This window comes from Platichthys flesus, chromosome 1 (assembly GCF_949316205.1).
Source record: "Platichthys flesus chromosome 1, fPlaFle2.1, whole genome shotgun sequence".
Classification (NCBI taxonomy): Eukaryota; Metazoa; Chordata; class Actinopteri; order Pleuronectiformes; family Pleuronectidae; genus Platichthys; species Platichthys flesus.
Window position 1 is genome coordinate 16,024,736 of NC_084945.1, and position 27,588 is coordinate 16,052,323.

The window sequence follows — 27,588 nt, forward strand, 5'->3', positions numbered from 1 at the left end:
ACACTGAGATCATGAGTGGGGTTTAGACGATTCTGACCACACATCAGAAACGGCTCTTTTATCTATTTATATATATATATATATATATATATATATGTCCTGCAAATCTAAATTTCCCTTCATGAAATTCTAGCAAGAGTATGTCTATTTTTGATTTATGTTTGAAGATGAAGTCCATTTCTCAGTGAAGGGCTACACGGTTTTGGAAAGACAACCTGTCTTTTGAGTCACATTTTATGTATAGAGCCTGGTACTGAACACAAAGTTATTTATTCATGTCTAACAAATATTTCACCCCTGCTGTCTTATAAAACCATGAGAGCTGAGATGCACAAAACACAACAAATAACATAAAAAGCTAAATAGAATCAGCCTATAAAATACCATCCAAGTACAGGCTTTGAATGTAGAATATGAAATTTATGTGCGATCTGCATCATAGATCCAGGAGATATTCTTTAACATTGCAATTGTAAAATTGTAGATTTCTCTGATAATTATGCATGACTCAAACATATGTGGGGGTTGAAATCGAGGAATGTTTGCAATTTCATGCAGATCCAAATACATATTTGCGTCTAGTGGATTTAAATGTGGTTCCATAAGGGTGTAGGTCTTTTTCAGCGGCTGCATGGTATGGGGACTGGTCGCCCTTGCTGGAGGTTTGCGCTCTACTAGGTTAAATTCAAGTTAAGACATGTAGCTACTAGCTTACTGAGAAGTAGAAGTAATTCTACTCTTTATGGTGGTGAAGGCATTAATAGTAAGGTCATCTGTGGGCAGCTTCTCCTTATTCGCTGCAGTTTCCCTGATAAAACTATGATAATAATGACTCGACCTTGAATAAGAAATGCAGAGAAAAGTTTTAACATGTTACATTCAAGTAAGACATATAAAGTGTTTCGTGTAAAAAGCTTGATAATGAACGATATTGTCCTTTTTCTTTCTTTTTTACCATTGTGCATGTTATTATATAATGGAGAGAAAGCTTGTTATGAAAGCCTCAGGATGGGTCAGATGTCTCGAAGATCATTACCAACATCACCCTGAGCTCCAATTCCCCGGGGTGGAAGGAACAAACACAAGAGATGAAAGACAAAGATGAGGGAGCGCAGATAAATTCCGATGGAAAATAGGCCATGGTCCTGATGCCAAGAGTCAGAGGGGAGCAGAGGAACAGAGGAGTGTGTACATGTGTACTTTTTCATGCGGATGAATAGTCCATTTTTGGTTTTGCTGAGATACAATTGGCAGTGTGCAATGAAAAAATGTAACTCTTGATTGTTGGTGGATAATAATACTGAATGGGGGGGGGGGGGGGGATAATTCATGGTCACAGACATTAATATGCTACACTCTTTATGACCGCCCTCTCCCACTGCCCCCATCCTCTTCTCACCCAGAGGGCTCATTATTGTCAGTGGAGAGGGGTTGATCTACGCAGACACTCATATGAGCGCCGTCCGAAGGCATTACTGCACACAGACACACACACACACAAACACACACACACACACAAACAAACACACACACACTCCCCCAGTGTGAATGATTAGGATCCTATCATAAACAGGAGGGGCAGGCTGTTAAACATGACTGCGAGGCAGGCCGCACACAGGCCCCCCCCCCCGCCACATCTCGCATTTGGTTCTTACATTCCCTTGCCGCACCGTTAACACTCATCCACCTTCACTCACATGTTGACCCAGACACACAGATGCACCCAGACACATGACAACCCTCATATGCTGTTTGGAGGAAGTCCATTGAGCTACTTGGTGTTTTAAGCTGCCCCAATTATTCAAATGTGGGATGCACGACTGACCCCCGCACTGTGTAACATGGCAGTGAAGCAAACGTTAGATTATCTAATGGACGGGATCAAGGCAAGGCCGTTTTATTTATAACGCAGGTTTCATAGGCAGAGGTGGTGAACAGAGATATTAAGAACAAGACAGAGACAAATCAAGAGAAGAAATCTTTTTAAAATCAGTGGAGTTTAAATTATTTTAAATTTAAGAGATTAAAAACAGAATGGCATGAAAGGGGTAGAGAGATCAATAGAGGTAGAGAGAAACACAAATTATAAATCAAATATGAGGGAGAGAATTAAAATAGTGCAAAGGGACTAAAAGCTGCCTCATGTTTAGATTCCTGGGTACCATCACAATCAATCCTGTGGCTGATTTACGATCGGGACCTAAAAATGTATAAAAATACAGATGCCACTAAAAGTCACACCTTGTCCATCAGACGTGGAGCAGGAATTCATCTAAAAAGGGATTTGCATTCTGGGATGACACTCTGCAAGTGGAAACCATGCAAGACTCTGGTAACATATTTCAGCAAAGTCACCTAAACCTAAAGAAATGTTAAGGATTAAAAAACTAGCAAACAGGACGTTTTATGGCTCCTGCGGTTCTGAGAGTGTTGGAAGAAGGTCCTGCATTACAACAGAATAACACAGCCCACACATACATCGCCCTGTCCCTTGTTCCTAATGAGCTTTATCGCATTGGTCCCGCTTGACTTGCCTTGCTAACTGGCACACATATATCCATATGTTCCACATGAGCAGGCAGAGGGGACAGGCTGGGTGGCAGAGCTGCTTTCTCAGTTACATCTAAGAGTTTTACTGCCACAGCCAGCAGCAACAGCAAGTCAGCTTAACTGCATGTCCGCTGTGCGTGTGTGTAGACTGCGATTAGTCATGAGAAGTGTTAACAGCATTTGCGTGTTCCTGATGTTCAGCGCATCGAAAACTTGAATACCGACTCGAAGACTTGGGGCGGCCTACACCCAAGACAAAGAAGCTGCCTTCAGTGTGGCCCGTGTGAAGCTTTAAACCCCATACAGCACATGTATACATGTATGAACTCAACACATGTTGTCGCCCGTCTCTCTCCTGACCTGCAATTAACCCATGAGGGTTTTGATGTCTATATCTCTTTAGAGCTGCTTTCAGATGTGTCCTGAAATGTTCTGTAGAGGCTTTACGTGAGAACATAATTGTGGGAGTACTTCCAGAAATGTTCATAGTGAGTGAGTGGGGGTCCAGACCCCGAGTTTGGGGACAGACGCTCTAGAGAGAAACACATTTAAAAAGTCTTAAATATAACTTAGCTGTTCAGTCATAGCTATCAAAACACGCCTGTGCTTCTCAGCCACCGAGGAGTTCTTCAGTGCTAGTCTGAAACATTTAAATTTTTAAAGAAATGATTAGGGCCCGAGCATTGACAGGCACAGACAGACAGTGAGGCTCTATTGAAATTGTAAGGGTTATTTGTTTTTAACAGGCAAATGAATTGGATTTTTGAGGGCTTTAACATGCTCAAATTCCCAACTCAAAAGTTGTGAAAATCTATGTACTCTGGACAAATTTTCAATGAGCGTGTTAAAAATGGTTCAACGCCCCCCCCCCCACCCCGAGACCCCTGGAACATGTTCACATTGACCGATCTACGCACAAATCGATACAAATGTGTATCACGACCAGGCAAACAAGAAAGGTGCAATTTAAAAAACGCAACAGGAAGCCTGCTATTTTGTATTCAGTGGCCATGTTGGCCATATTCCACATTTTTACTTTGAGGTACTTGTACCAGGGCTTACATCAGATCTACTTCAAATTGAGATGAGTGTCATCACAACAAGACAGAGATAAAAACTAACTCAAAGATTGATTTTTCATCACACGGTGTGACCGTGGCGTGGCGTCAAAGTTTGATTACAGACCAATAAAACACGATGTTCTATATCGCGGACATACATGGACCACGAATCCTTATTCATGGTGCATTATTAATTTTTTTCAGGCAAAAGGCAAAACGCATGCAACGCTTCAATGTGCTCGGGCCCGCTCAGTGCTGCTTTGCAGTCCTAGACATTTTAGAAATTGTATTTTATAGTTGGTACTTTCAAGGGATGAGCAATCCTGGTTATTATTAAAAAAAAATTCAGGCAAATTAATTGTTATTTATTATTATAATACATTTTTTATTTACTTTAATAAAAAAAAAGATTTACCTCCTGCATCTCCTGCGCAGAAGCAGACTGCGCAGGATTTCATTTTCTAGGGCCCGAGCACTGACAGACAGCGAGGCCCTATTGAAATTGTAAGTATTATTATTATTACATATTTTAAATTATTTTACCAAAATTTGCAGAAAATTTGTTGTATTTCTTTTCTATTTTTATAAATTATATTATGTTCTCTCAATACTGATGTTAAGCAGCTTCACACACAAATAAAAACAACTTTACTTTTACTTTAATCGTGACAAAACTCATGTACAGTGTGGAAAAGGAAACTTGTTTTTGCCTATTTGTGAAGTGGAAGATTCATGCAGCTGAGGTTTGGGTTAATAAAGAAACAAGAAAAATGAGGAGGAAAATGGTTTTCAGTTACAAGAATTTGACTACACAGCTCTTTGCACCTGTCATATCAAATATCGATTTCAAACTACAAAAAACATAAAACAAAATGATAAAAGTTGAATTTCTGATGGTAAAAATCACCAGGTGAATATACCGTATATGTAATGTCCAATACAGTGGAAATAAAAACATTGTGTTAATCTGATACACAAGATGAACATAGATGTAACAAGAAAATGAGGAAACTTGTCTTCCCTCTCTTGTTATGTATTTCAGACATTAGAGTCAAAGAAAATCCAACATGGAGTTAAACTGAACAGCTGTAAAGTAACAGAGCAAACGTTTGGCCCTAAGTAGATCAATAAATACATTTCAAACCATGAACAAAAATACTAACAAACAAAAAAAACTTTCACAGGCTAAACTAAAACCAAACACGTGCAAAAACCATGCCGTCAAAGATCAGTTAGATTTATAGCATGAAACTAATTCAAAATAATAACAATAAGGCAACAAAAAAAATAATCTGTTTTCAGTGAAAAAAAAAAATCTGTATTTGAACACTGTAATCCTGTAAGACACTCAGACTTTAAGTTCAGAAGTTATTTTTATAAATAAATAAAACCAGCATAATCGTTTCGGCTGTAGTTTCACATTAACGTTGCTGTTCCTGTATCTGACAATTCACGTAAAGCTCAGCATTCAGCTTTGACGGGTTTTACGAAAAGACTGTCTGCCCAGATTTCTGAGGCAGCGAAGCCGGCCTTGCGGCTGGAAGGCACCATCGATGGAGAGTAAGCTCTGCTCCTGAATGTCAGAAACCGAGTAGTCGACACAAACACCGAGACGGACTCCTAGTGGCAGGACAGAACTTCATCCTCCGCTTGTTTGAAATCTACAGTGTTGGTTTTAAAGTTCCGCACACTGACGTCCGTCCCTCTATTACCAGGAAACAATGGCGTGGTGGCAGTGGTGGTAGGAGGAGGCAGGAGAGTCTGTGATTCTGTCTCTAAAGACAAAGATGTTCAAGAACCCTTCTTACACATACGGACACACACTCACACCCACACACACAGAGCTCAGAGCTCGTCATGGTTCCTGGTGAGGTCTTCTCCATAGTTGGTGGCCTGACTTCCAACGAACATGTTCCAGTTCTCAATAATCTCTTCTTTGGTCAGCATCTGATCCTGAGAAGAGAAGACAAGCGAATCGCAAGATCAGTAAATGTTATAACAATATTTAATGTAGTGAAATATTTTGGCCAGAAGAAAAGACACAAGACTTGAGCTTGTTGATGAAGCTCAGTCACGTTGTACCTTGTCCTGATCCGACTCGTAGACCAGATGTCTGGCCTCAGCCTGGGCATGGTCGTAGTCTTGGGGCATGATCCATTGGCGGATCTCGTCCTGGTCCATTTTACCATCTTTGTTCAGGTCTCGGAAATCAGAAAACTGCTCCCGCTCAGTCTTGACCCACTCTGGCTCAGGACCCCCGTCCTCATGAGCAAACATGTCCGCTGAAAAAACAAACACAGCTGTGATGTTAGCACAGGAGTGGAAAACTGGGTGGCGTTCCTCAAGGCTCCATTTTCGGGACTCTTTTAAGTAACTACATCTACAGGCTTACACGCCAGAATTCTACAAATGCTACAAATTCTGACGCCTTCACAGGTCTTGGTAAAACAACCTAAAAGACAGCTGCAGCTCATGCAGAATGTTGCAGCCACAGTCCTCACAAACACTGAGAAAGTGAAGCACAATACACCAGTTCTGAAATCACTGCATTGGCTTCCATTGGCTGTATACAGATGTGAGCCTTTCCAGCCAATGTGCAATCAGTGAACTCCAAACATGGAGAACTATTACTGATACCTGAGCTAAATGTCAAGAGTAATAAAACACATATGTCAATGAGATCATTCAGATTTTCGTTTCAATAAATTTGAAATAGAAAAGTTGCTTTTTTGCTTTATCATTATGACATGACCAAAGAAGGAAAAACCTAACTTAGACAGTTTTAGTATAAGACTGGAACACAACAAAACGTGAAGCAGTATCAATTCCTTCTAGATGCACTATGTATTTATCTCGTGCAGCTAAATACCACTGAATGGTTATATTGCTGTTATTTCCATTACTGTGTTTTTGTTTGCTTATTTAAAATGTATTAGATTCACTTGAATTCATTGCTTGAACTCACCGATGTACTCGTCCTCATCCACATGGCCGTCGCCGTTCTTGTCAATGTCCCCCAGGGTCTCCTGCATTCACAAGGAGTTATTGGTGTCATTAAATGAAGACAAACGGGTTAACAACAGTGAAACTTTCTCTTTGAGCACTAAAAGACAAACAGGTTGCCCCAGGCAGAATGAGTGAATGTACGGGGGTCAACTAACAGACACCTTCTCATGTCGCAAAACTCTTTTAAGCCTCGCTCGATCGTTTTCTCTCCAACACCCTGGATGTGACAGTGTTTGAATTGAACTAAACGGTCACTTGATGGTCTGCAGTGTGAGCATTAGTTAACAACCCCACACTTGCATGTTTAGTTACTGTAGTGCATGTGGCGGTATCACATGCACGCAGCTACACAGATTCAAATCAGTGTATACATCCTGCAGGTGAGACAGCCTTTCTGAACCCTGCTGAATCATTAATGGACATAAAGCTTCTCTACTCTAATAGCGGGCGAATAATAAATAAGAGCATCCATCCATTTTCTATAACCTGTGAAAGGTTGCGTGTAAACAAGACATTAAATATGGAAAAGCGATCGGCCACTGTAGATCTGTTAACACTGAGTGTCAGAGGTATTCTTTACTTTAGTGAGCTTGTGAGGGACATAATCACAGTGCTACATTCAAGGTCAGTCAGTAACATTCATGTCATAGTTTAAGACTAAGGCCAAGGCTATACAACATGTGTGCATTGTAAACTAAATTCATTTGGATAATAAATCATTATCAATTATATGGGTCATATTCAAATTGAATGTGGTGTGAAGCTGAGAAGTGGTTTGATACTGTTGTGAATGAAAGGGTTGACTGAGTCAATGGACAATGGTTGATTACTGGTGCAGTGGTCAGAACCGTGGCCTCACTTTGAGATTTGGTTTGAATCCTGGTTTGATCTTTCTGTGTGGAGTTTGCATGTTCTCCCTGCGTTTGTGTGGACTTGCTCTGGGTACTCTTGTTTCTAACACATGCAGATTGGGATTACGTTTAATAAAGATGGTGGGAATATGAACGTGAGCGGTTGTTGGTCTATGTATTGTTCCTGTAATAGGCTGGCGACCTATATTTAGCCTATTTATGTCTTCTGGATGTTGTTCGCAGAAGGTCTGGAGTAAGTCCGCAGAAAAGTTGGAGCCTCTCACTCGGACATACAGCCCCTCCGGAGAATGTCCGTTCTCCAGAGTCCAGTGTGTGTCTGAAAGCAGCTTGAGATGGATGGATCGTTTACATGAAACATGGGAATTATCTGAACATATATGATGACAACCATTTGTCTTGTGAAAACAAAAACCTTGTACCGTGAATGGCAAAATAAAACGTGGTGTTTTTTGTACACCTGAGGGTAATGATTGGAATGGTAAGCAGTGTATTTTAAAGTGTACAACGTGCTGTAGAGGAGGTTTCTGGCCTCTGAAAGCAGCAGCAGCAGAGATCAGCAGGAAAAACTGTGACGCTGGACATTTCCACAGAGCGTCCTCTTATGTGAATGAGAGTGTAGGTGTAGAGTTGGCGTCTCTGAGGTGGCCTCACGTTCCTCCCTCTAGGAGCTCCATTAGTTATCGGTCCCATAATCATGTTCCACCAGAGCCATCAAGTGTCTCCTGAATTTTTCTCATACGACTACATGTGTGAAAGATAAAGAAGGGACCTAACCCCTTTCTCCCTATTGTGAGAAACTGAGCTGAATCCAGATTTACCAGAATCAGTGAAGACGCCTCAGGCGAAACCGTTCCCTCGTTCCCCACAACTGTTCCAACGCAGCCAAATTTATATTTAAAGAGAGAGTCTTGAATAGGATAGTGGGACCATCCCTCTGGACGTGTTCCAAAAAAAAATAATCCAGAAACTCAATGATTTCCAGACCCGGTTAACATTTCATTTGGGAGTCATCCAAACAAAGAACATAAATCTGAGAGGCCCAGGAAGATTAAAGACAAGGAACAAAACTCAGATTTGCTCCTGTAATGAAAGTAGATTCCTGACTAAACTTTCGCTTGACTGGATTTTAGTTTGTTCTCAGTGTTAATCGAAATGTCTGCATTTAGAGTGCCCTCTGAGGAATCTCCAGACACAACAAACACCAGCCTTATTACCCTGCCTCTTCCAATCACATTTAATTAAAGGGTGGTTACAAAGGGCTTACCAGAACCACTATATCCTTCATGTGTTCAAACTCCTCCGGGTGGAGAAAGGCTGTGAACTCCTCTTTGTCGGCCACCAGGTCCCCGTTCAGATCCGCCGTTTTAAACCTCCTCTCGTCACGAGGAAGCATCTTCTTGAAGCTGAACTGGTCCGTGGATTCCTCAAAGTCCTCCGGGTTGGCTGAGAGGGGGAATTAAAACCAGGTTACTGTGGCGCCTGCAAACGCTATACTTATAAACTGTACTTTTAAAGAAATGGCTCCTTACACAGGTAGTATCCGTACGTGGCTTGCTTGTACTCATCCCATGAAACCTTGTTGTCCTTGTTCAGGTCGTAGTCTGTCCACACCTTTGCCACGTTCTCGTACACATATCGCTTCTGCACACGCTTTATCCACGCCTTCAGCTCGTCTGTGGTGATGTAGCCATCGGCGTCGCCGTCTATCCGCTCCACAATTTTTCTGCGAGACAAGGAAAGAAAGGAAACGCCTCGTTGATGGCACTTTGTCTTATGTTCACAGAGAAGTCAAGTCTGGGGTGGCTGTAAAGCTCATCCTCTAACCAGGTCAGTAGTTAAATCCCCAGCTCCCCCATTCCTCATGCCGAAGAGTCCTTGGGCAAGTTACTGAGGCTCACCCTGAGCCTGAAAGTGCTGTACATAGATGCTCTGTATGAATGTGTGTGGGAATGTGTGAATGGAGAAACTGTACTGTGAAGTGCTTTGAGCTGCAATCAAGACTAGAAAGGATCTATATAAATACAGACTACTTTCCATTCACATTCTTGGGTGGCTGTGCCGACAGGGCTTGCATGGTGTGATAGAAAAAGAGTTGTGTATAGAAGCGTTGTGTGGGCGAATGAGACAAGACACTGCTGCTCCCTTCATCTCTGTCAGACACTTTCTTTGTATAAATACCCCTTAAAACAACTCTCCATTAATGTTAGACACTGTTTGTAAATATTGTTGTTTTGGTACATGTGACATCTATCTGCCCTAAAGTCCGTCCAGGGAGAGGGATCCCTCACATATGACTCTCTCTGAGGGGCTTTCCCTGCTGACAGGGTTTTCTTTTCAGTAGTTTTTCCTCATTCTTGTGGAGGGTTAAGGACAGAGGATGTGGCACCTTGTTAAGCCCATTGAGACACATTGTGATTTGTCGACATGGGCTATACAGATACAATTTGACTGATTGACTGATGCAGTAAAGCACTTTGAGTGGCGGCGGGTAAGAAAAGCAGCTAGAAAAATACAGCTCATTCACTTTCTAACTTAATGATGAGTGGTGCACAAGCCTGTGGTCTCCAGCACCGACAATCAGAAGTAAATATACATTTGGCAGTGCCATTTTTACTACGAGGAATGTGGCTCTAACCCTGGTGGGCGGGGCAGGCAAACCCATTTCAGTGTGTTCAAGAAGTGCAGCGTAGCGGTGGTGTATTCTGAGAGCTGGGGCTGCCACGTTGAGATGTTTTAGGGATCCTCCCACTCTCAACGCCACAGGAAAGAGCTTCTCTTTTGGGGGAGAGCCCAGATCAGCCAACGTGTGTTTCGTGGTGCCAACTTGTCATCCAGACACACTGAACCACGTGGCACCTGAAGCCTGTGACATCAGCACTGCGCATGAAGTCTGCCTCCTGCCACAGCACTTTACTGCAACTCCATCACCTAGGAATGCTTCTTTAATGATGATGATGATGATGATGTATAATTAAGATTTAAGCTATTAGCTCTTGTAGGTAGGAGGAATGTGTGCGAATGATGCGCCGCTTTACTCAGGCCTGTGAAGTGGGTGTGCTGGCATGCGCATCTTCCTCATGCACATCTTTATCATGCACATCTTCCTCACGCACATCCCTCTCATGCACGTTGTTAAGTTTTAAAGTAGTTCAGCCTGAACAGAAACACGCAACAGTGGAGGAGAAGGGGAAGTGAGAGGACGTGATTCAACAAAACAAAAGTTCAATGCAACAACCCTGAGGCTGCCATTGAGTGGGTGGCCTGGTTCTCAGCTCATGTACCAGAGTGAATACCAATAATAATGATAATATTAATAATGGTCTTACCCAAGTCTGTCCTTGCTCTCCTCCGGGGTGAGCTGGTCAAACGTCTTGGCCTCGTCTTTGCCCAGGAAGGCCTCATGGTCGTACTGGAAGCTCTTGTTGTCTTCGTGCGCCTGCCGGAGCAGCTCCGGGTCCTGGAAGATGACTCGGTCCTTCCTCAGCGTCGGTTTGCCGTGCACCGCCGCCACCGTGCACAGGAGGAGGGCGCACACAAAGCCTGGCGCGTCCATGGCAGGATGTTGATGGTTCCTGAGACGCAGGCCTGTGACTCTGCACCGCACAATGCGCCAAGCGGTCTGTGTAGCAAGTTCCCGGCGGCTGCACCGCTACACACCGAGCTCTCCCTCTCTCTGCTGCGGCATCCACACGAACCCGAAACGGCTCCACTCAGAACACACGCACTCCGCACTCACGCTCCGGTGCGTATTTTTTGGGGAGGTAAATCCTGTCCCACCTTTTTTTTTCCTTCGAGGAAATGGGATACAACCAAACCGGGATTTCCTGCCGCCTCACGCACAGCCAATCACGGCGTGCGTTTCAGGCAGGGCCCAGCCTCGTGGACCGGCAGGCTACTCGCGATTGGTCCGCGGGAGAGTCGGTAACACGAGCGGGATTCGGGCGCCACGTTGCAGGCTGACGCTCAAACTCGTCCCCGCTGTGAGTGAGTGGACTCAGCGTGGGTCAGCGTGGAAACAAGAAGTCCAGGGAGCATCTCCACGACCTGCGACAAGCGGCCTCCGTGGCACCATCATGTCCCCCCCCCCTTGTCTGAGTATGTCCAGGTAGGTGTACACAGGTTAAAACTTGGCCTCAAGGCCCCACTGCCTCAAATCGGCCCTTTCACCAAATAATAGACAAACATTTACAAGTTTATAACCTCACAAAGTGTTCAAAACTAGGTCCCACAACCAGGATACCCTTATAATATCTTCATGGTGTCACAGTGAGGCCTGCACCCTGTGATGGCTGTGTGTAGTGTGGAGCTGGCAGGTACGTGCATGTACTGTATGTAACAATGCTAATTATACAGTAGGATTGTGTTAAAGAACCCAATGTGTGTATTACTCTATTTCATTTGATCATATTTGTTTTATTGTTATAAAGAACACAAAATCGTTGTACATAGTTATAACCTGGCATGTATAGCCCTCCTGTGTCAATGTGGAATAAATAATACATTAATGACGCCATTCTAACTCGAATACGAATGTCGCAGCCTACGGAAACTCGGATGACACACAGGAGCAGTATGGAGTCATTTTATGTTTTTCTTCTGATTTGTTACTTTTGAAGAAGTGGTCGCCAGTTACTTCAATTGTATTGGACTGGGCTTCAACGCTGTTCCCACCTGAAACTCCAAAAGTTTTTTGTGGACTCAAACAGTTCAACCAGCCCTCCATCAGCATAGTGGGGAGTAGATGAGTGGATTTTCCTTTTTGGGTGAACTATCCCTCTTATATGAAAAGGTAAAATACAGTACTGTAAAACTATATACATTCAGGGATGTCTGTGAAACCAAAGTGATAAGTGTAAACTATAGGAACATGTATGCATTATGAATTGTACATTTTCCAGAGGTGAATAAGCAAAGCAATGCAAACAGGCAGGTCAACAGATATGCAGATGATATTGAACCCTGAGTTTAGAGGCCTAGTAATATAAAGTGTTTCTTAATATCCTCATGGTGTCACAGTGAGACCTGTTTCAGGCTGATTGAGAAGCTTCCTCTACAGAAACTTGGATGAAAAACACAGCGACTACTTTAATTATATACCACAGCAGCATGCATTTACTATTTACTGGGAATCCAGGCACATGTCTGCACACAGCACATTGCACCATCAGAGAAATGATAAGAGTTGGTTGCTGAACTAAAGCTGTGTTATCACTTCACTGTCTGAGACAATGATTATATTTGATACTGGAGTTATAGCTGCTACACATTTGGTGTGAGGCTTGGTGAGGTGGCTCCACAGAAGTCTATGACATGTTGTTTTTGTAGTTTAGGCGCTGTAGAGAAATCAGGGACCGAGATGTAAAAGAGACTTCATTTCGTATTACTAACACTCTCCATTCTTGACAGTATTGTTATGATCAAATAGTTACATGAATAAATGTTGTTTTTTTTGCTCTATGGAGCCAAAATGATGTATTTTCATTTTGTCAATGAAAGAGCAAAAACATTTTTAACAATATGACTACAATCTTATTTAGTTTTGATATTTTTTCGCTCTTATTTTCAACAACAGTCTTTTGATTTTTTTCTTCTCTTTTCTGTTTTCCCTGTTTTTACCTCACCTCCAACTCTGAAGCCTTTGGCGTGACCACGCCTGTCAACCACTCTTAGTTCACCTGTGTCTTCTAGTGATAGTAAAATTTGATCTATTAGCTTAATGTTTTGCTGGTTTCTGTTGGTTTCTAGGTATGGGTTGTTTTTACTCATTCATGTCTGTTAACTGTCCCCACCTCTGTTAAACAACAGCCTATGTCCAAACTGTCTTCCATGCAGTAGATAAGACAGTCCAGAACGGGGTGAGTACAGATTTCCCTGCACTGGTTTAGGGATAGGACCGTTTTTTTGTTGCCTAAAACCTACAGCCTGTGTCCCAGCTCCATTTGGTTCTACCTGATTTGCTCATTCACTTACAGTGGTCACACCTGCTGAAAAGCTACTGCAACTGTGCATGAAAGAGCTCATCCTCCTTGAGTTTGAGTGCATGCTGCACACATCTTTGCTCAGCTTTCATCATTGAGCACTGAACTAAAATGGACTGTTGGCAAATAATGTGTGTTTTGATATTTGCAACAGCTGTCTGGAGGAGTTATATTCTACATGTCTGACCATGACCCTGGTGTTGTGATACATAACAGTATACAACAGAATCGGATTAGTTTGAATAAAGTGGAATTGAGGAGAATTGGCACCTCTTGATTTGAGAAGATGAGAGCAGCTGGAATATTCAAAAAGTCACCGGTTTGCTAAACATATATTGTTTGGAAGGTATTGCATTGTTTCTAAGCTGAGGGAAGGGAGGGATTAATTAACTATTATCCAGAATATCAAAAACGACAACATCGTCGATAAAATTTGTCACAGCAAAACATTCTATTTAGGGAAAAAAGATCTAGCAAGAATTAATAAACCAAATAAGACTTTGTAACATTGCATCAGTCACCATTTTCTGTGTTTGGTGTAGCGATACACCAATCCACTATGTTTTATTTGGCACTAATATTGATCCTGCTGTCCGTCATGTGCTCGGTTGGCTTAGACTGTGGCTCTGTCATTATAACCTTTAGTGTTTCAGGTATCAGTTACATTTACTCAGTCACGACCAAAGACTGTTTATAAAGATTGACAAAGCATCTCCACTTCCTTCTGCTATCCAGAAATGAAATCAATCCCAGATGCCATCTTGTGCTGATACGTTACTTGTCGATGCACGCTCAACCAATCGTGAGTCAGTCTCAGCTGTCAATCACAACGTTTCACCCCATTTTTTACATCATCAAATGATAACAATTAAAACCAACTCTTCCCAGAAAATGAGCACTTCACACATCACCGTGATAACTTTATAAAATAAAATCTTTGACGAAAACATATTTTTCGTTTACATTTACTTCTAAGTTTGGCCTGTCCCAACCACTAACATGGAGGATGCAGGTTTTCTGACCAATATTGCAGCTAGCCATAGGGCGCATTAAGACATTTTGGCTTAACTTTAGTTGAACTGTCGTCTCACCCATCTTTATGTATAGTGTATGATCACGACAGGCCACAGGCTGTTTTTATCCAGTGAGGTTTACATTACATTACATTACATGCATCCAAAGCGACTCACAATTGGTGCATTCAACATCTTATAAGCAACATGACTTATGAGTTTGTGGTAAATTCAAACTTTTCACCAACCCAAAAATGATTCGGTGTGAAGGTGCTTTTGATTTGTTAAGACCTTACTCGCAACATAATGTTTCGAGAAAGACGGTAGGAGTTTGCATTGGGGGTGGGCGGAGGGGGGGGGGGGGGGGGGGGGACTAGAAGCATCACATTACTCATCTTCATCTCAACATGCTGTAATGTGGACGAGCAGACTCCGTACCCTGGAAACAACTTGCTGACACTGCCATGCCTAATCCTGCTCCGTGGGTAGGAGGAACATGTATTTTGCCATTCATCATTAGCATAAGAAGCCAGCACATGGCACTTTGCTGTTTTGCATAAACAGTACACCCCGGTTTATGATTATAAAGCGACCCTCGGGCTAACTAGCCTCTTTATTCAATTAATGAATAGTTAATATATTTAAATTAGTCCTGCCTGGTCAGTTTGAATCAGCGTGCTGTGTAGACGTGAAGAAGTGTGTGTTTTTCCCCAGAGATAAATTTCTGAAATTTACCAAAACAAGTATTAAGCAATGTAAACTTTATAAAATGTGGATTGTATGAATCATTTATGGATATTAGACACAACTTCAAACTGCAAGAGAAACTATATTATATTAGATTTTTTAATTTCGGATCTCACCATGCCGGATTGAGATTATTGGACTGTATTGCGACGGGACAGTGTCAGTTTCAGAGGTGTGGACTGTGTGTGGACGGTTACTGAGAAGTTCCAGGCTTATTGTTAAACAATGGTTCCGTGGCTGAGCAACTGCGGGCGTTACCGTGCTGCAGAGAGAGACAGTGGCTTTAAGTCGTGGCTTTCAACATGAATATTTCACTGAGGAATAGAGCGGGGTGGGGGCTGCATGCAGCTACAGGGGTGTTCAGCTAACCATGAGATTGCACACACACTGCAGAAGGCATTTGGTTAATGTAATTAAGAAAACCCTATGGTGGGAGACACAGAGCATTAGTGTCCAGGATATTCAGCTCTGTGGCCTCTGCCTGCCCCACACTTAGCACCACACTGTATTTATCTTATTGACTCATTTCTTTTTGTTTGAACAATCGGAACATGGGAATATTAAAGTGGTTATAAGTCAGTGCCATCGATTGGAAATGAACTGACAATCACTAAAAAGGTGGTGGTCTCTTATTCTCTTTAAATGTATATGTGTAATATCTTCTTATAGTTTATGAACAATTTTGCTCCTTGGTGTGAGGGAAGATATCCAGAATCCTGTGAATGCTGCGGAGGGTGTCTCTCTGCTTTTTGACGTTATTGAGGTTAGTAGGTTAATCTCATGTTTCACTTCAGGCCTCCAAAACGTACAAATTACAGAAGAAAGAAAAACACAATTTTAGCTTATATAATCATTTTATTGTTGATGATCGAACTGAAACCAAGTCTTTTTTGCCAAAATGAGGATCTCAATGAAAATGTATCATCTGTTCTGGAACATGCTTATACCGAGACACGTCCAATTTACTGAGTGATGTGTTTAAGTTCATACTGAGCTGCAACCATTGGTCTTTTCCTCGATTAATCGATCAATGGACAGGTAATCCGCAAAGCTTGATCTATTAATTGTTTAGTTCCAGCTTCTCAAATATTTTGATTTGATGCTTTTATTTATTATAGACAATACTAAGTTGAATGCCTTGGGTGATTACAATGTTAATTCAATAAAACAAAATCGTTTAGAGTAACCGTAAATCATTTTTTGGAATCATTAGGGAAATTATTGCAATATTAATCAGGAATGAAAATTAAGATCAGTTGCTAAAATTCCCAAATTCAACTGAGGAAATAAAGAAAATTGTTAAATCAACAAAGAAGGTAGAGTAGAACATGTTCTGATTCAACTGAAGCATCTTCTGTTTGTATGAGAGAGACATTACAACATTTCCTCTTGTTTTGACCTTTTATTCTCTTCTTTCTTTTCTGCAGACACTTTATTTCCCACATTTTGCCGTCTTGCGTGTTTTTACAAATTTTGGACGGTTTCTATGCGTTCTTGGGATTCCCTTGTGCTTTCCGTAATTAATTTGAATTTAGTGTCACCTTTTCTACAACAGCTCTCCATAAGGTTCTGATTCGCCTGAACAATAACTGGGAATATAGAGTCTCTCATCACATAATTACTCTCCACAATTTCCCTCTCCCCCCTGTGAATTTTCATAGTCACAATAACTCACGAGCCGACTATTCTGGATAGATTAATAAACTTCTCATTGCTGCCACATAGGAGAAAAGAAACCTTTGCTCTGTTTAATGACAACTGTAAAGTGGAGGCAATCATGGGATGCCTCCCATGACATTTCCCAGTTCCTGTCCGCTCCACTTATCTCAGACAAATGGCCGTGCCAGGCCACTATCGAGATGAAGCGTTTTCCCCGAGTCATTACGTCTGTCACCGGGGCCATTTCCATATTGAAAAATCTGAAACAATAAACGACGCCCGGGCCTTTAATAACTGTGAAGGAATCATATTTGGAAAATTGCATTGAAGCAATAACCTTTTCTCCCTGTAATTAGATGACAGAGAGGTCCTGGTTTTAATTAAGTCAGCAATTTATAGTCGCATAGCCATACCTCAGCGTGCTGATTAGTATAGGAGGGATCACAGAACAGCGTTGCCTCAATTTGAACAGATTTGATCTAGTAATTACTGTGTTATATGGCAAAGGCCGTAGCAAGTCTCCGACTCAAGACTTTGTTGATGCGGTGCTCCGTGAAGCATGGCCCCTTCCCATCGTTACTCGAGCTTCAAATATGTGGCGAGCAAGTGTCTGTCTGAATAGGTCTTCAAAGGGGGTCATCAACAGAGGACATAATGTTTGAGGAGGCATATTAAGGTGGAACTGTGAAAGTGAGGCCCTTTGTGTGTGTGTGTGTGTGTGTGTGTGTGTGTGTGTGTGTGTGTGTGTGTGTGTGTGTCTGTATGTGTGTGTTTGTGTGTGTTGCTGGGGATTTGGTTGGCCACAGCATCATTTTATGCCACAGCTTAATTGATCCACTTGGTCACTGTTAAACGCTAACATTTTCACGAGGGGGGCAGAACAGTTAAGGATGCTGTTTTAGTGCGGTGTTAATAAACACGGCAATTCACTGCCAATTTATGTCCTGACAGGTCGTAATGAAAACCATGAAAAGAAGATTAGCTGGAGCTGTTAGAGGAGCCCGTCTGGGGACCGTCATCATGAGACTGCGGGGACCAGCGCTCGTCTGTGTGAGCTGGCACCCTCCGGCTCGACGCAGCCCTCCACGTGATTGACGTTAATGGTCCAGTTTTGGAGGAAGGAAAAAAAAACGGTGACTTTGTGTCTTTCCTCTTTTGGGAATATGACATTTATCACATCGTACAGACACATCACATCTATAAGCGATCAGAACAACAGCGTCCCCCCCCCCCCCCCCCCCCGACACATCATTAGTGACATCAAACAGATGCTTGTGATCTGTGGCACTAATTTCATTACCTTCTCGGCTAACCCTGGCAGCATCTTCATATGTTTTATCTTTATGTTTGATGGTCATTTTTGCTTTTTAATTTGTTCGTAGTTGTGTCTTCCAAACAGTCACACAACAGTCAGCCTGTACAGTGACACTGTGGAGATGCTAAAGGGGCTAAGGGATCAGCCTTGACCTCCTTTGTCTGTGTCAGGTCAGGGACCACATCGCCCGTCTCTCGCTCCTCATGTCCTGACTTCTTTATACTGCCAACGTCTCGAAGTAATGGAACAAAAATGTCCCCAAAACACTTGAAACAGGAAGTGAAGGCACCTGGTCACAGTCCAGACGAACAGTGCACGCAGCCTCGTGCAGGACTTCTCCCAATCCGAAATGCAAATCCTGGAGGCCTGATGGGAGAATGGGGTTAATTAATCCTAGAGGACATCTCACATTGAAAAGAGGGGGCTCCTCAATCCCCCCCCCCCCCCCCCCCCCCCCATAAAGGTCATCCTTCACAATAAGAGAGCAACGCATGTGTTGCCCCTCTGAGGACATCTCATCCCCTCCCACTCAACATCTGATTTGATCTCCCCCCTTAAATCAGCATAACTACATTGCCGGAGAACTAAGGCCGGAACACGCCAGAACATTAAGTGCTTATACTAAAAACCATCCCCGGGCTCTGATTCATCCATAGATCTGTGACAAAGTTCCCTCAGAGGCGATGGAGTCTGGTGCTAAATGTCTGCCAGGGGCAAAACATTGTTTTGTGCGCTGACGCTCGATGCTAAAGACTCTTGTCTCTAGGCCTTGGCTGCGTGACTGTGCGGCCTGGGATTTATGGGTCATCATTTGTTTGACATTTTCCTCTGGTCCCACGTTCCAGTTAGCTGGCGTTACAATACTTTAAACGCGTTCCACAAATATCTGTTCTGGGCTTTGTTCCTTTGCTGCAGAGTTATTCTATTTTCAGAAGATTCCTTTATGGTGCTGCCACAAAGACAGTCATACTCTGTGATGTTAATAAGGTTTAAAAGGTTCTAACAATCCTTATTCTTATCAGAGCGCTGCATCAATGTCAGGTCTACAAAAAGTTGGCATGACATTTGAAACACTTTTGAACCAAGTACCTAAACATCTGTATTTTCTCTGTACTACAACGTCTTCTTTTGCTCTTTATGTTATCAGCAACACTCGAAAATATTCTCCACCGACTCGCTTCTCCGCTCCTCCATCCAGGCGACGGGGTGGTGGAGCCGTTTTGGCTGCAGAAGGAGTTTCTCCCCCTGGGCTGCGGCGTGGCTCCTGTCCCCTTCTCTCCCTGCAGCTGGAGCTAGCAGAGCCAGATGCTACGTAGCTGCACCACCCTCTGTCCCCCCTGTTTCTCTTCCAGGAGGATGGTGCCCAGAGAGGAGGATGACAAACGCCTCTGCCTCCGCTTACTGACGGATTTGGACGACCTGACTCCAGCCCTGCACTGTTCCAACCGCCAGCACAAGATGTTGACTTAATGGAAGGGGGTTGGCTGTGGAAGGGCCCATATGCGTTTGTATTGGGGAAATATGGCAGGGTGGTGTGTCTGTGTATGTCTGTGTATTCATCGGGCTGGTGTGTGTGTGTGTGTTTGTGCGCGTCTGTGTGTGTGTGTGTGCGTCTTTTCACCTAGCCCAGACTGCCGACATCCATCATGCCATGGCGCTCTGGCAGAGAGTGGGACTCAGACAGCCTCACTAACACACGGTCAGTTAAATTGCCTGTTAAATTGTCCTGGTCCGTGGCTATCTTAGGTTTAGATAAAAACACTGCACTTAAAGGCTGCACTTAAAGGCAGAAATTGTCAAGTAAATGCCAGCCTCCCTCCATGCATAGAGGGAGAAAGGGAGAGACAGAGCTCCACTGAGGGAAACACATTTCCATTACAAGACAAAATACTGCAGCGAACAGGAAGCTACGTGTGTGTGTGTGTGTGTGTGTGTACAGATGCCAAAGAGTTGTTGCTCAAGGTAATTATCAAGGATCATATTATTAAGATATCAGACTTAGGGTTTATTGCCAATTGGGTTTACACATACCAGGAATTTGTTGTGGTGTGTTTTGTGCATATAATCAAAGAAGCTCAAATATTGGCCTTAAGCGCTGCAGATCCACTTGATCAATACGCTAATTCATGCATGGTCTTCATCAACCTGCCCCGTTCTCCCTTAATGATTAAAACAGCGGTCTCAACCCAACACGTTTGACATTTCTTTCCATGCAACCAAATGGAAAATTGAGTCTCATTCTTTTAACATTACCAGGATATTAAGGATAATTGTCCTTCTTGCGTCCCTGGACCAAAGAGCTTGAGCTGCTCCACTGATAGCAGCGATGTAAAGGACAAAGTGGGTTAGTTACAGACGCTCTGGTCAGTGACACCTTCACAAAAACATCTTTCAATCTAAATATTGTATTTTTTAAGATTTTAAAAAACAGCTTTATAACTTGCTGCACTCTCCTCGACATCTTTGACTTGAAACTCATGGGTCTGCTGTGAACTCATCAAAATAAATCTTCGTGCCTTGAAATCTGTCGCCTGTTTTGCTTTGGTTCCTTGTCTGGACTCGGAACACAAAACAGCGACCTTTGTTTTTATTCCAATTCATTTTTAAATACCAATACTTATAATTTATTTACAATAGTTATATATTAATGACTTTGTTATTTCATGGATCATGAAAATTATAATTCATGTACATAGCTAATGGATCATAACCTGACACGACAATGTTTTTAAATAGTTACACTGTGTCGTATGGGTCTGAGTTTTCGTCTATTACGCTCAAAAATAATCAGAATGGTTTCATAACAGTAAATACAGACACTGATTTGTTATCAATATATATATATTTTATTGTATTACATAATATACATGAAGTTTTCCCATATTTAAGTATTAGAGGCTTAATGGGTGAATAAACTCAGTGATATGAAGGATTGTTTCTTTTGACATACCAGGGGACTCCATACATTTACTACATCAATGAGCAATGTGTGACAATTCCTGCAATAACATCAATACTTAATAATGGTTAGCACAGTGAACACTTGATCTATAATCAAACAGTTATTGAAACGATTGTTCTTACAAAGTTACATTTGTTTTCACGCCTTGCTCATCATGAGTTATGTTATGAAAACTAGTGAAATATTAAAATCAGGAAACTGAATTAGGTTATGAATCTTCAATAAATTGTTTAATGGTTTATTTCACTAAACTGTAGATTACAGTATATTCAGAGTAGAAATAAATCTACTCCGGATCTGTGGCCTCACCAGAGTCGTATTCATTCACCTGCTGTCAAACACACAAAAACATTACATTCATTTGATTCTTTAATATTTATTATACCAGAACTTAAAGCACATGAAAAGGCCTTAAACATCCAAAGTAACCTCAGCAGTACTTCCCACGTTCATCTGAGCACAAACAGTCACTTATATTCAGCAGAGATCAAATCAACTTAGCTGCTTGTTTCAACATTGAACTCCTCAACTTTATCAGCGGAAGTTTTGTGGATGTGTGGATCACCAGCAGGGGGCAGAAAAGCTCCACAAGAGGCGAGGATGGCGCAGTGCGATGAACTGCAGCAGCTCAGCCTCTGAGTTTTCTACTGAGCCTCTGAAAATGGTTTTCTAACCCTGGTCATGGTTCATATTTAGAACTTAGAGTCAATTTGATATGAAAATGTTTTTATAACTTTTGTTGTGAAGATTTACAGAGCCGGGGCGACTATGTTGTAATCACACATGAATTACAAGCCGACCCACTTATCATGGACACAAATATTAAGCAACTACGTCACCAAAGTCAAGGGATTTTAAGATAAATATTAAACTGAAAACCGTATGGAATTCCCAATATAAAAGGAATTGGTCTACACTGTTCACATCATAAGAATAAATGTGTTGATACATATGTTTCTTTACATGTATATGTCCGGGTTGCATCCCAGTTCTTAAAGGAGTTACGCACCACCTCCACTCTATCTTTAAATCTCAGGTGTCACCATATTGTCTTCATCATGTGTGTGGGCCGTCAAGGTGCAGTGATGGTTGAGTCTTCCCAATGGAGCCTGTTTCTTTGCCTCCACCTGACACCCCTCTTCCCACTGTAGTGTATGAGGCTGCCTCTGCCAGCTCTGAATCTTGACTCGTTTTCATCTCTGCCATTTGCGCACAGAGAGGTGGCGAGGTCGAGAAGCCAAAGAGCAGCCTCCTCGTTTCAGGGCCCCTTATCTCCAGCGGTGGCTGGTGCAGCCAGGGAACTTTGCGGGGGCTTTTTTGGCTAAAACGTCTGCCCATCTGCTGGCCCATCTGAAGAGGGGCAACTCTTTCAACTTTGACAATGCAACTTACGGAGGAAGTGTCTCAGCGTGTGCGAGCGCGTGGGTGCGTGCCTGCGTAGGAGGGAAAGGGGATAAGCTGGGAGTGATGAATATTCATAACCACCCATGCCAGAGTTTTATCTTGTATAACGCGGTCCGTGGGATCGGTTATTTTAAATAAGATTATTCGGAGAGGCTTCAGTGATGCTATGCCAGGTGTGCCTTTACGCACAACATGCGGCCGAGCATATTCCATGAAGCCATATTTTCTGAGTTGGAATCACCTACTGGAGGTTAACTGCTGCTACGGTCTTGTACACCTACCTGTATTTTACTTTGATATATCTCATGTCATTTTTCTAATCTCTAATTTCTCCATCGCCCGGATTGCCCGATGCGTATATTAGGAAAGCACATTGAACAATTGCCCTTTTCCAAATGCGGCTGCTATTACGTGAAATAATTGTTAATACGTGAAGGCAACCTTTACGCGCGTTTTAAGCATTACTTGTGTGAGGGCTACTGATGATGATGTCGAGGCCTCCGTCCTGTTTGGACCCTCGCATGTCGGGCTAGTGCGCAGGCATCACACTAATGCGGGTTGACCGGGGGCTCTCTCCTGCGACAAAACCTACAGCTGTCCTCAAATCAATACATGTCAAAGGAATATGAAAACAAAGTCCCACTCCGCCGCGAAAATGGTGAACGTCCAACTGATCTCAGACGAGGAGTTAAATAGCGCATCGCACGGTGTGAATTATAAACTCACCAACGTGCCTGTACCTGCCATGTTCACCGTTTACTCCCCTTTTGTTTAATGGTTGGACATAAATAAGCGTTTGAGACATGGTTTGAGTAAAATTGTGTCGGTTGGTGTTTTGACGCACGATGCTGCAGAATCATATTGTATCCCCGTTTATTTGCCGAATAATGCATAAACTACCGTCTTGGCTTGTGAGCTTCCCCCGTTTTTTTTTGTTTTTTTTGTGCACTAACGCAGGAGGAGGGTTGCATCTGTTAGGGTCTAATGTTAGTCTTAATTACTGGCCTTCATGTTCTCCATGGCCCTCAACCGTCTTTAATTAAAACCTTGATTAGGGGGGAGGAGGTCTCGGGCAAGACTATAACCAGATGGGTTTCCAGCAATAATAATAAAGACTTTATCCGCTGCCGCTGCTGCCGCCGCCGCCTGTATGCGCCATAAAGCGCAGGGCTCGCCCGCTCGTCCATATCAAAGCACAGCGAGCAGAAAGAGGCTGTTAATTACGCCGGTAATTACTTGTCTAATTACGGTTCGCTTGTGATTAGATTTAGAAACGTTCCAAGGTCTACAGGGGATTTCTGTATGTAGGCTTAACACTGTATAGGCTGAAATGTAGTGTGTATCCACAGCGGGGTGCTGCTGAATAACCAGCCTGAGTGAATAAGATCAATAGTGATGCACTGACCCGAAAGTTATCTTTATTTTTCTCAGACAACTCCTCAATAATCTATATGTTGGAGGTACAACAAAGTGTCTCAGAATCGGTGGCAAATATGTTGCCAAACACTCATTTCACTGCTTTTCCCCTTTTTCCTTTCCACTTTTTTTTTCTATACCTTTTCTTCCTCCAGAATTTTGGCAGCAGGCTTTAGTGAGCTTTTAGTGAGGCTCCTTAAAAGCAGTGAGGAGGTCAGCTAATGTCACATTTTAACGATGAGCTCCTCCGTGGCCTTTAAAAGCCTGTGGAGCCTCATCTCACTCACATTTCCAGTGTTAAAAATTTTTATTTTCCGGTGTAGAGATAAAAAAAAAGCCAAAAAGCCAAATCAATAACGCATCCTGACATATTCAGCAGAATGGTACATTAGCGATTTTATATTCCCCACATTATGAATATATCTTGCCAATGGTCTCAAAGTCATTATGTGTGCGCACAGGCGCGCCGTCGCTTTTATATTCAAGACTGAGAAACTTGCAAATAACAATCAGTTCAATTATCCTCAAAATATTTACTCCAGGATAGGATGTGTCATCCAGACACGGGAGGGAGAGGAGGGAGGGGAGGAAGAAGTGATTTCTTGCCGCACTATGTGCGTCCATTTTCCAGACGGTTTGTCGTCATTATTGCCTGATTTAGTGTGTGTTGTTTTACATAGCCCAGTTATCTGTGCGGCTTCGCGTACAGCGTTGTGCCGCTGCATCCATTTATACATATCACACAGATCTGCGTTGAGTTTGTCACATTTGGTGTTTTATGTTCCGTCTCCTCTCGCTGCTTGGAGCTATAGGCTTGTTTGTAGAAGGTCCCACTGAGTGGCCTGTGCTTCCTGCTGCCATCACATGGGCATTTATGCAGGCATTTTAATGTTTTTGCAATTTTACGCACGAGAAATATAATCTATCTGCTCTGTCTGTCTATGCATCTGTCATGTATCTGTCTATGTCTTATACATACATATATGTATATATTTAATAGACATTACCACATTGCACGTGTGCAGCATTGGTGTATAATTACCTCTCCTCCTCCTCGGATCCTCTCTGGCTCTCGCTCCTCTGCAGCAGGTTCTCCTCTCCGGCCTCTCTGACCCTGCGCAGAACAAGAGCCAGAGGCCAGGTGATGGCATTAGTGAAATTATGTCTATTTTTAGGCGAACATCCCGCCCCCTCCATCAGCAGAGAGAGAGAGAGCTGAGAGAAAGAAGCGGGGCCGAATGAAAACTATGCAAATACCTATCCCGTCACCTGTCACACCATCTGACGTTTGGTCGTGGAAAGGTGAGGATCAAAAGCAGATAGCAGATCTGAGATAACATGGAACGTCGTTGGGAACGAGTGTTGAGACGGATGATGAAGACTAATATGTTGATTCGGTTTTCCTGAGTAAACTGACAATGCATTGCAGAGATCATAAAGTTATGGAGCAGTTTGGCGCCATGCGCTGGAGCTGCTTCCAATAAACAGATATCAGACAGGCCAGCCAATACAATAACAAGTAAGAGTCTGTGCAGCGCGGTTAAGTTGGAGCTGTAGCATCAGCCCTGCCCTGGGGATTATGTATCATGACCATAACCGCGTGTTGGCTACACTGCACACCGAGGATTACGCAGAAGGATGCACAACCTCTCGCTTGACCAACATCACTATGGATCACATCGCAAACAGTGAAATCCACAGGTGAAAGTTCATCTGGACTCATTAAACATAAGTTTCTCTCTGTGGTGGAAATGCGACCTTGACATGGATTCATAAGTTATAGGTGCAAGTTCTCTTCAAACATGTCAGGGCAATGCACTGGAACTTACATCCTTTATCACTTCTCACTGAGGAGTTACCATGGATGATGCTTCATTTGTAATAGCTCTAAAATCAGAGAACGGCGTTTGTCACACATGAGCAACAATAAATAGCAGTCCACGTGTTTAAGACCTGTCTTGGATGATGAGTAAAAATAAATTTTGCCAAAATAAAAATTGATATTATCTCAGTGATTTAAGCTTCTTATCATTGTTGTTCAGATAAAATGAAAAGTAAATATCTTGTTCCTAGTGTGACTCTGAAAACGACTTTCACTGGATGGCAGCACATGTTGGAGTCAGTTTTGATTTAATTATTCGCTGATCAACTTTAGCTCAATTACTCATTGGTAGTAACAACAAAAAGTGTTTGCTAGTTCTGTTAACTATACACATCATAGGTGCTATATAGACACGGTCGTCTTTGGTGGTGCTGAATCCAGGCCAACACCCTTTAGCTGATGCGTAATTTACCTCGCCGTGCGTAATTAACTGCGTCGCCGCCAGACCCCGGTATGTGTAACACTTTATTTTGAACGGTGCAATACGTTTCCATTAAACGTTGTTAAAGCGCATGGGAGTGACGAGCTCTCATTTGTCTTGTCAGGACATCTGACAACCTCGTTAGCTCCCATTTTCCCCTGTCAGCTCACAGCGCGACACGGACACTGACTTCAGCCACTCCTGGCAAGTGAGTGATAAATGCGCCTACTCAGCCCTGCGTAAAACTGCAGCATTATTGTTGCCAGCACGAAGCATCAGAATCAATCACGACCAAGTCTGAGTGGCAGGTGTCACTCTTCCGTGTTTTAAAAAAAAAAATCCAGCCCACTGTCAATCTTTAATCTAATTTAAAGGGTCATAGATTTAGGGCACGATATCCCCTCGTTCGGACTTTCTCTCTCTCTCTTGTCTCCGAGGACTGACCATGCGCGCCACACTCGCATTTAAGGCCTGTTCGGCAGATTAGAGGTGTTGCAAATGGAATTGTTATGAATATTTGTGCGCAAATGGAGGATGTTGTTATTTGGCGAAAAAAGAAAAGACAAAAAAAGGTGCGGAGGACACTTAATGGCATGGGATCTTTCCGCTCGCTGCACTTTCAGATGCAATTGTAGATCGAAGTCAGACTTGTCACGTTGAGCCAAAGTGAATTCCTAACATCCAGGACGTGCCTGTCTACTCCGGACAAATTGCATCCAATCACCCCGGGGGAATTCGGTTAATGTCTCGATCCAGGGCCGGGGAGCATGGAGAGAAAACAAATCAAACTCTGCACACAGAGCGTGTAGGGCTTATTAAAACATTTCACACAGAGGGAGAGAGGGAGAGGGACAAGGAGTATGTGTGTATGCACGCGCCTGTGCACGTTTAGTGCGGGGCTAATTAGGCTATATTATCCTTGGACACTTTCTTAAATTGGAAATATCAGATGACCGGGATAAACACGTGGCTCAGCAGGAACAGGCCTGACAACTTCGCTCCCTCCAACTCAGATCAGCTTCAAACTTTTTTTCACCATAGTTGACTAATATTTTATTATATATTATAATATTTAGGCAAAAAAAAACTTTGTCTAAATAAAATAACATCACTTGTTGTATACAGGATAAAAGTTAATCGTCATCCACAATTGTTAGTTTAGGGCCTATAGTCTAAACTTGAAGTTCAGATAGAACTTACCTCCCATGGTCTCCATTACAATTAATCCTAATTTAGATGGATGAAAAATACCCCCTGTGCACTGCAGCAGCAGCAGCAGCAGCTCTGCGCGCACCCTCTGCT

General features: G+C 42.7%; 1 protein-coding gene and 1 long non-coding RNA gene across 2 annotated transcripts; one reads left to right on the forward strand and one right to left on the reverse strand.

Annotated features, from left to right (window-relative positions):
* Positions 1-4,254: 4,254 nt before the first annotated feature.
* rcn1 (reticulocalbin 1, EF-hand calcium binding domain) lies at positions 4,255-11,233 on the reverse strand. The gene is made up of 6 exons (XM_062386875.1): positions 10,816-11,233; positions 9,019-9,212; positions 8,754-8,932; positions 6,577-6,637; positions 5,694-5,893; positions 4,255-5,564 (listed from the first exon to the last, which is right to left on the reverse strand). Exons 1-6 carry the CDS (start codon positions 11,040-11,042, stop codon positions 5,457-5,459), a joined length of 969 nt encoding a protein of 322 aa, XP_062242859.1. The 5' UTR covers positions 11,043-11,233; the 3' UTR covers positions 4,255-5,456.
* A 75-nt stretch (positions 11,234-11,308) lies between these two features.
* On the forward strand, positions 11,309-20,808 carry LOC133952632 (uncharacterized). Its single transcript, XR_009920668.1, has 3 exons — positions 11,309-11,594; positions 11,712-11,802; positions 19,349-20,808. It is a non-coding gene; the product is annotated as an uncharacterized LOC133952632 (long non-coding RNA).
* The last annotated feature ends 6,780 nt before the right edge of the window (positions 20,809-27,588 follow it).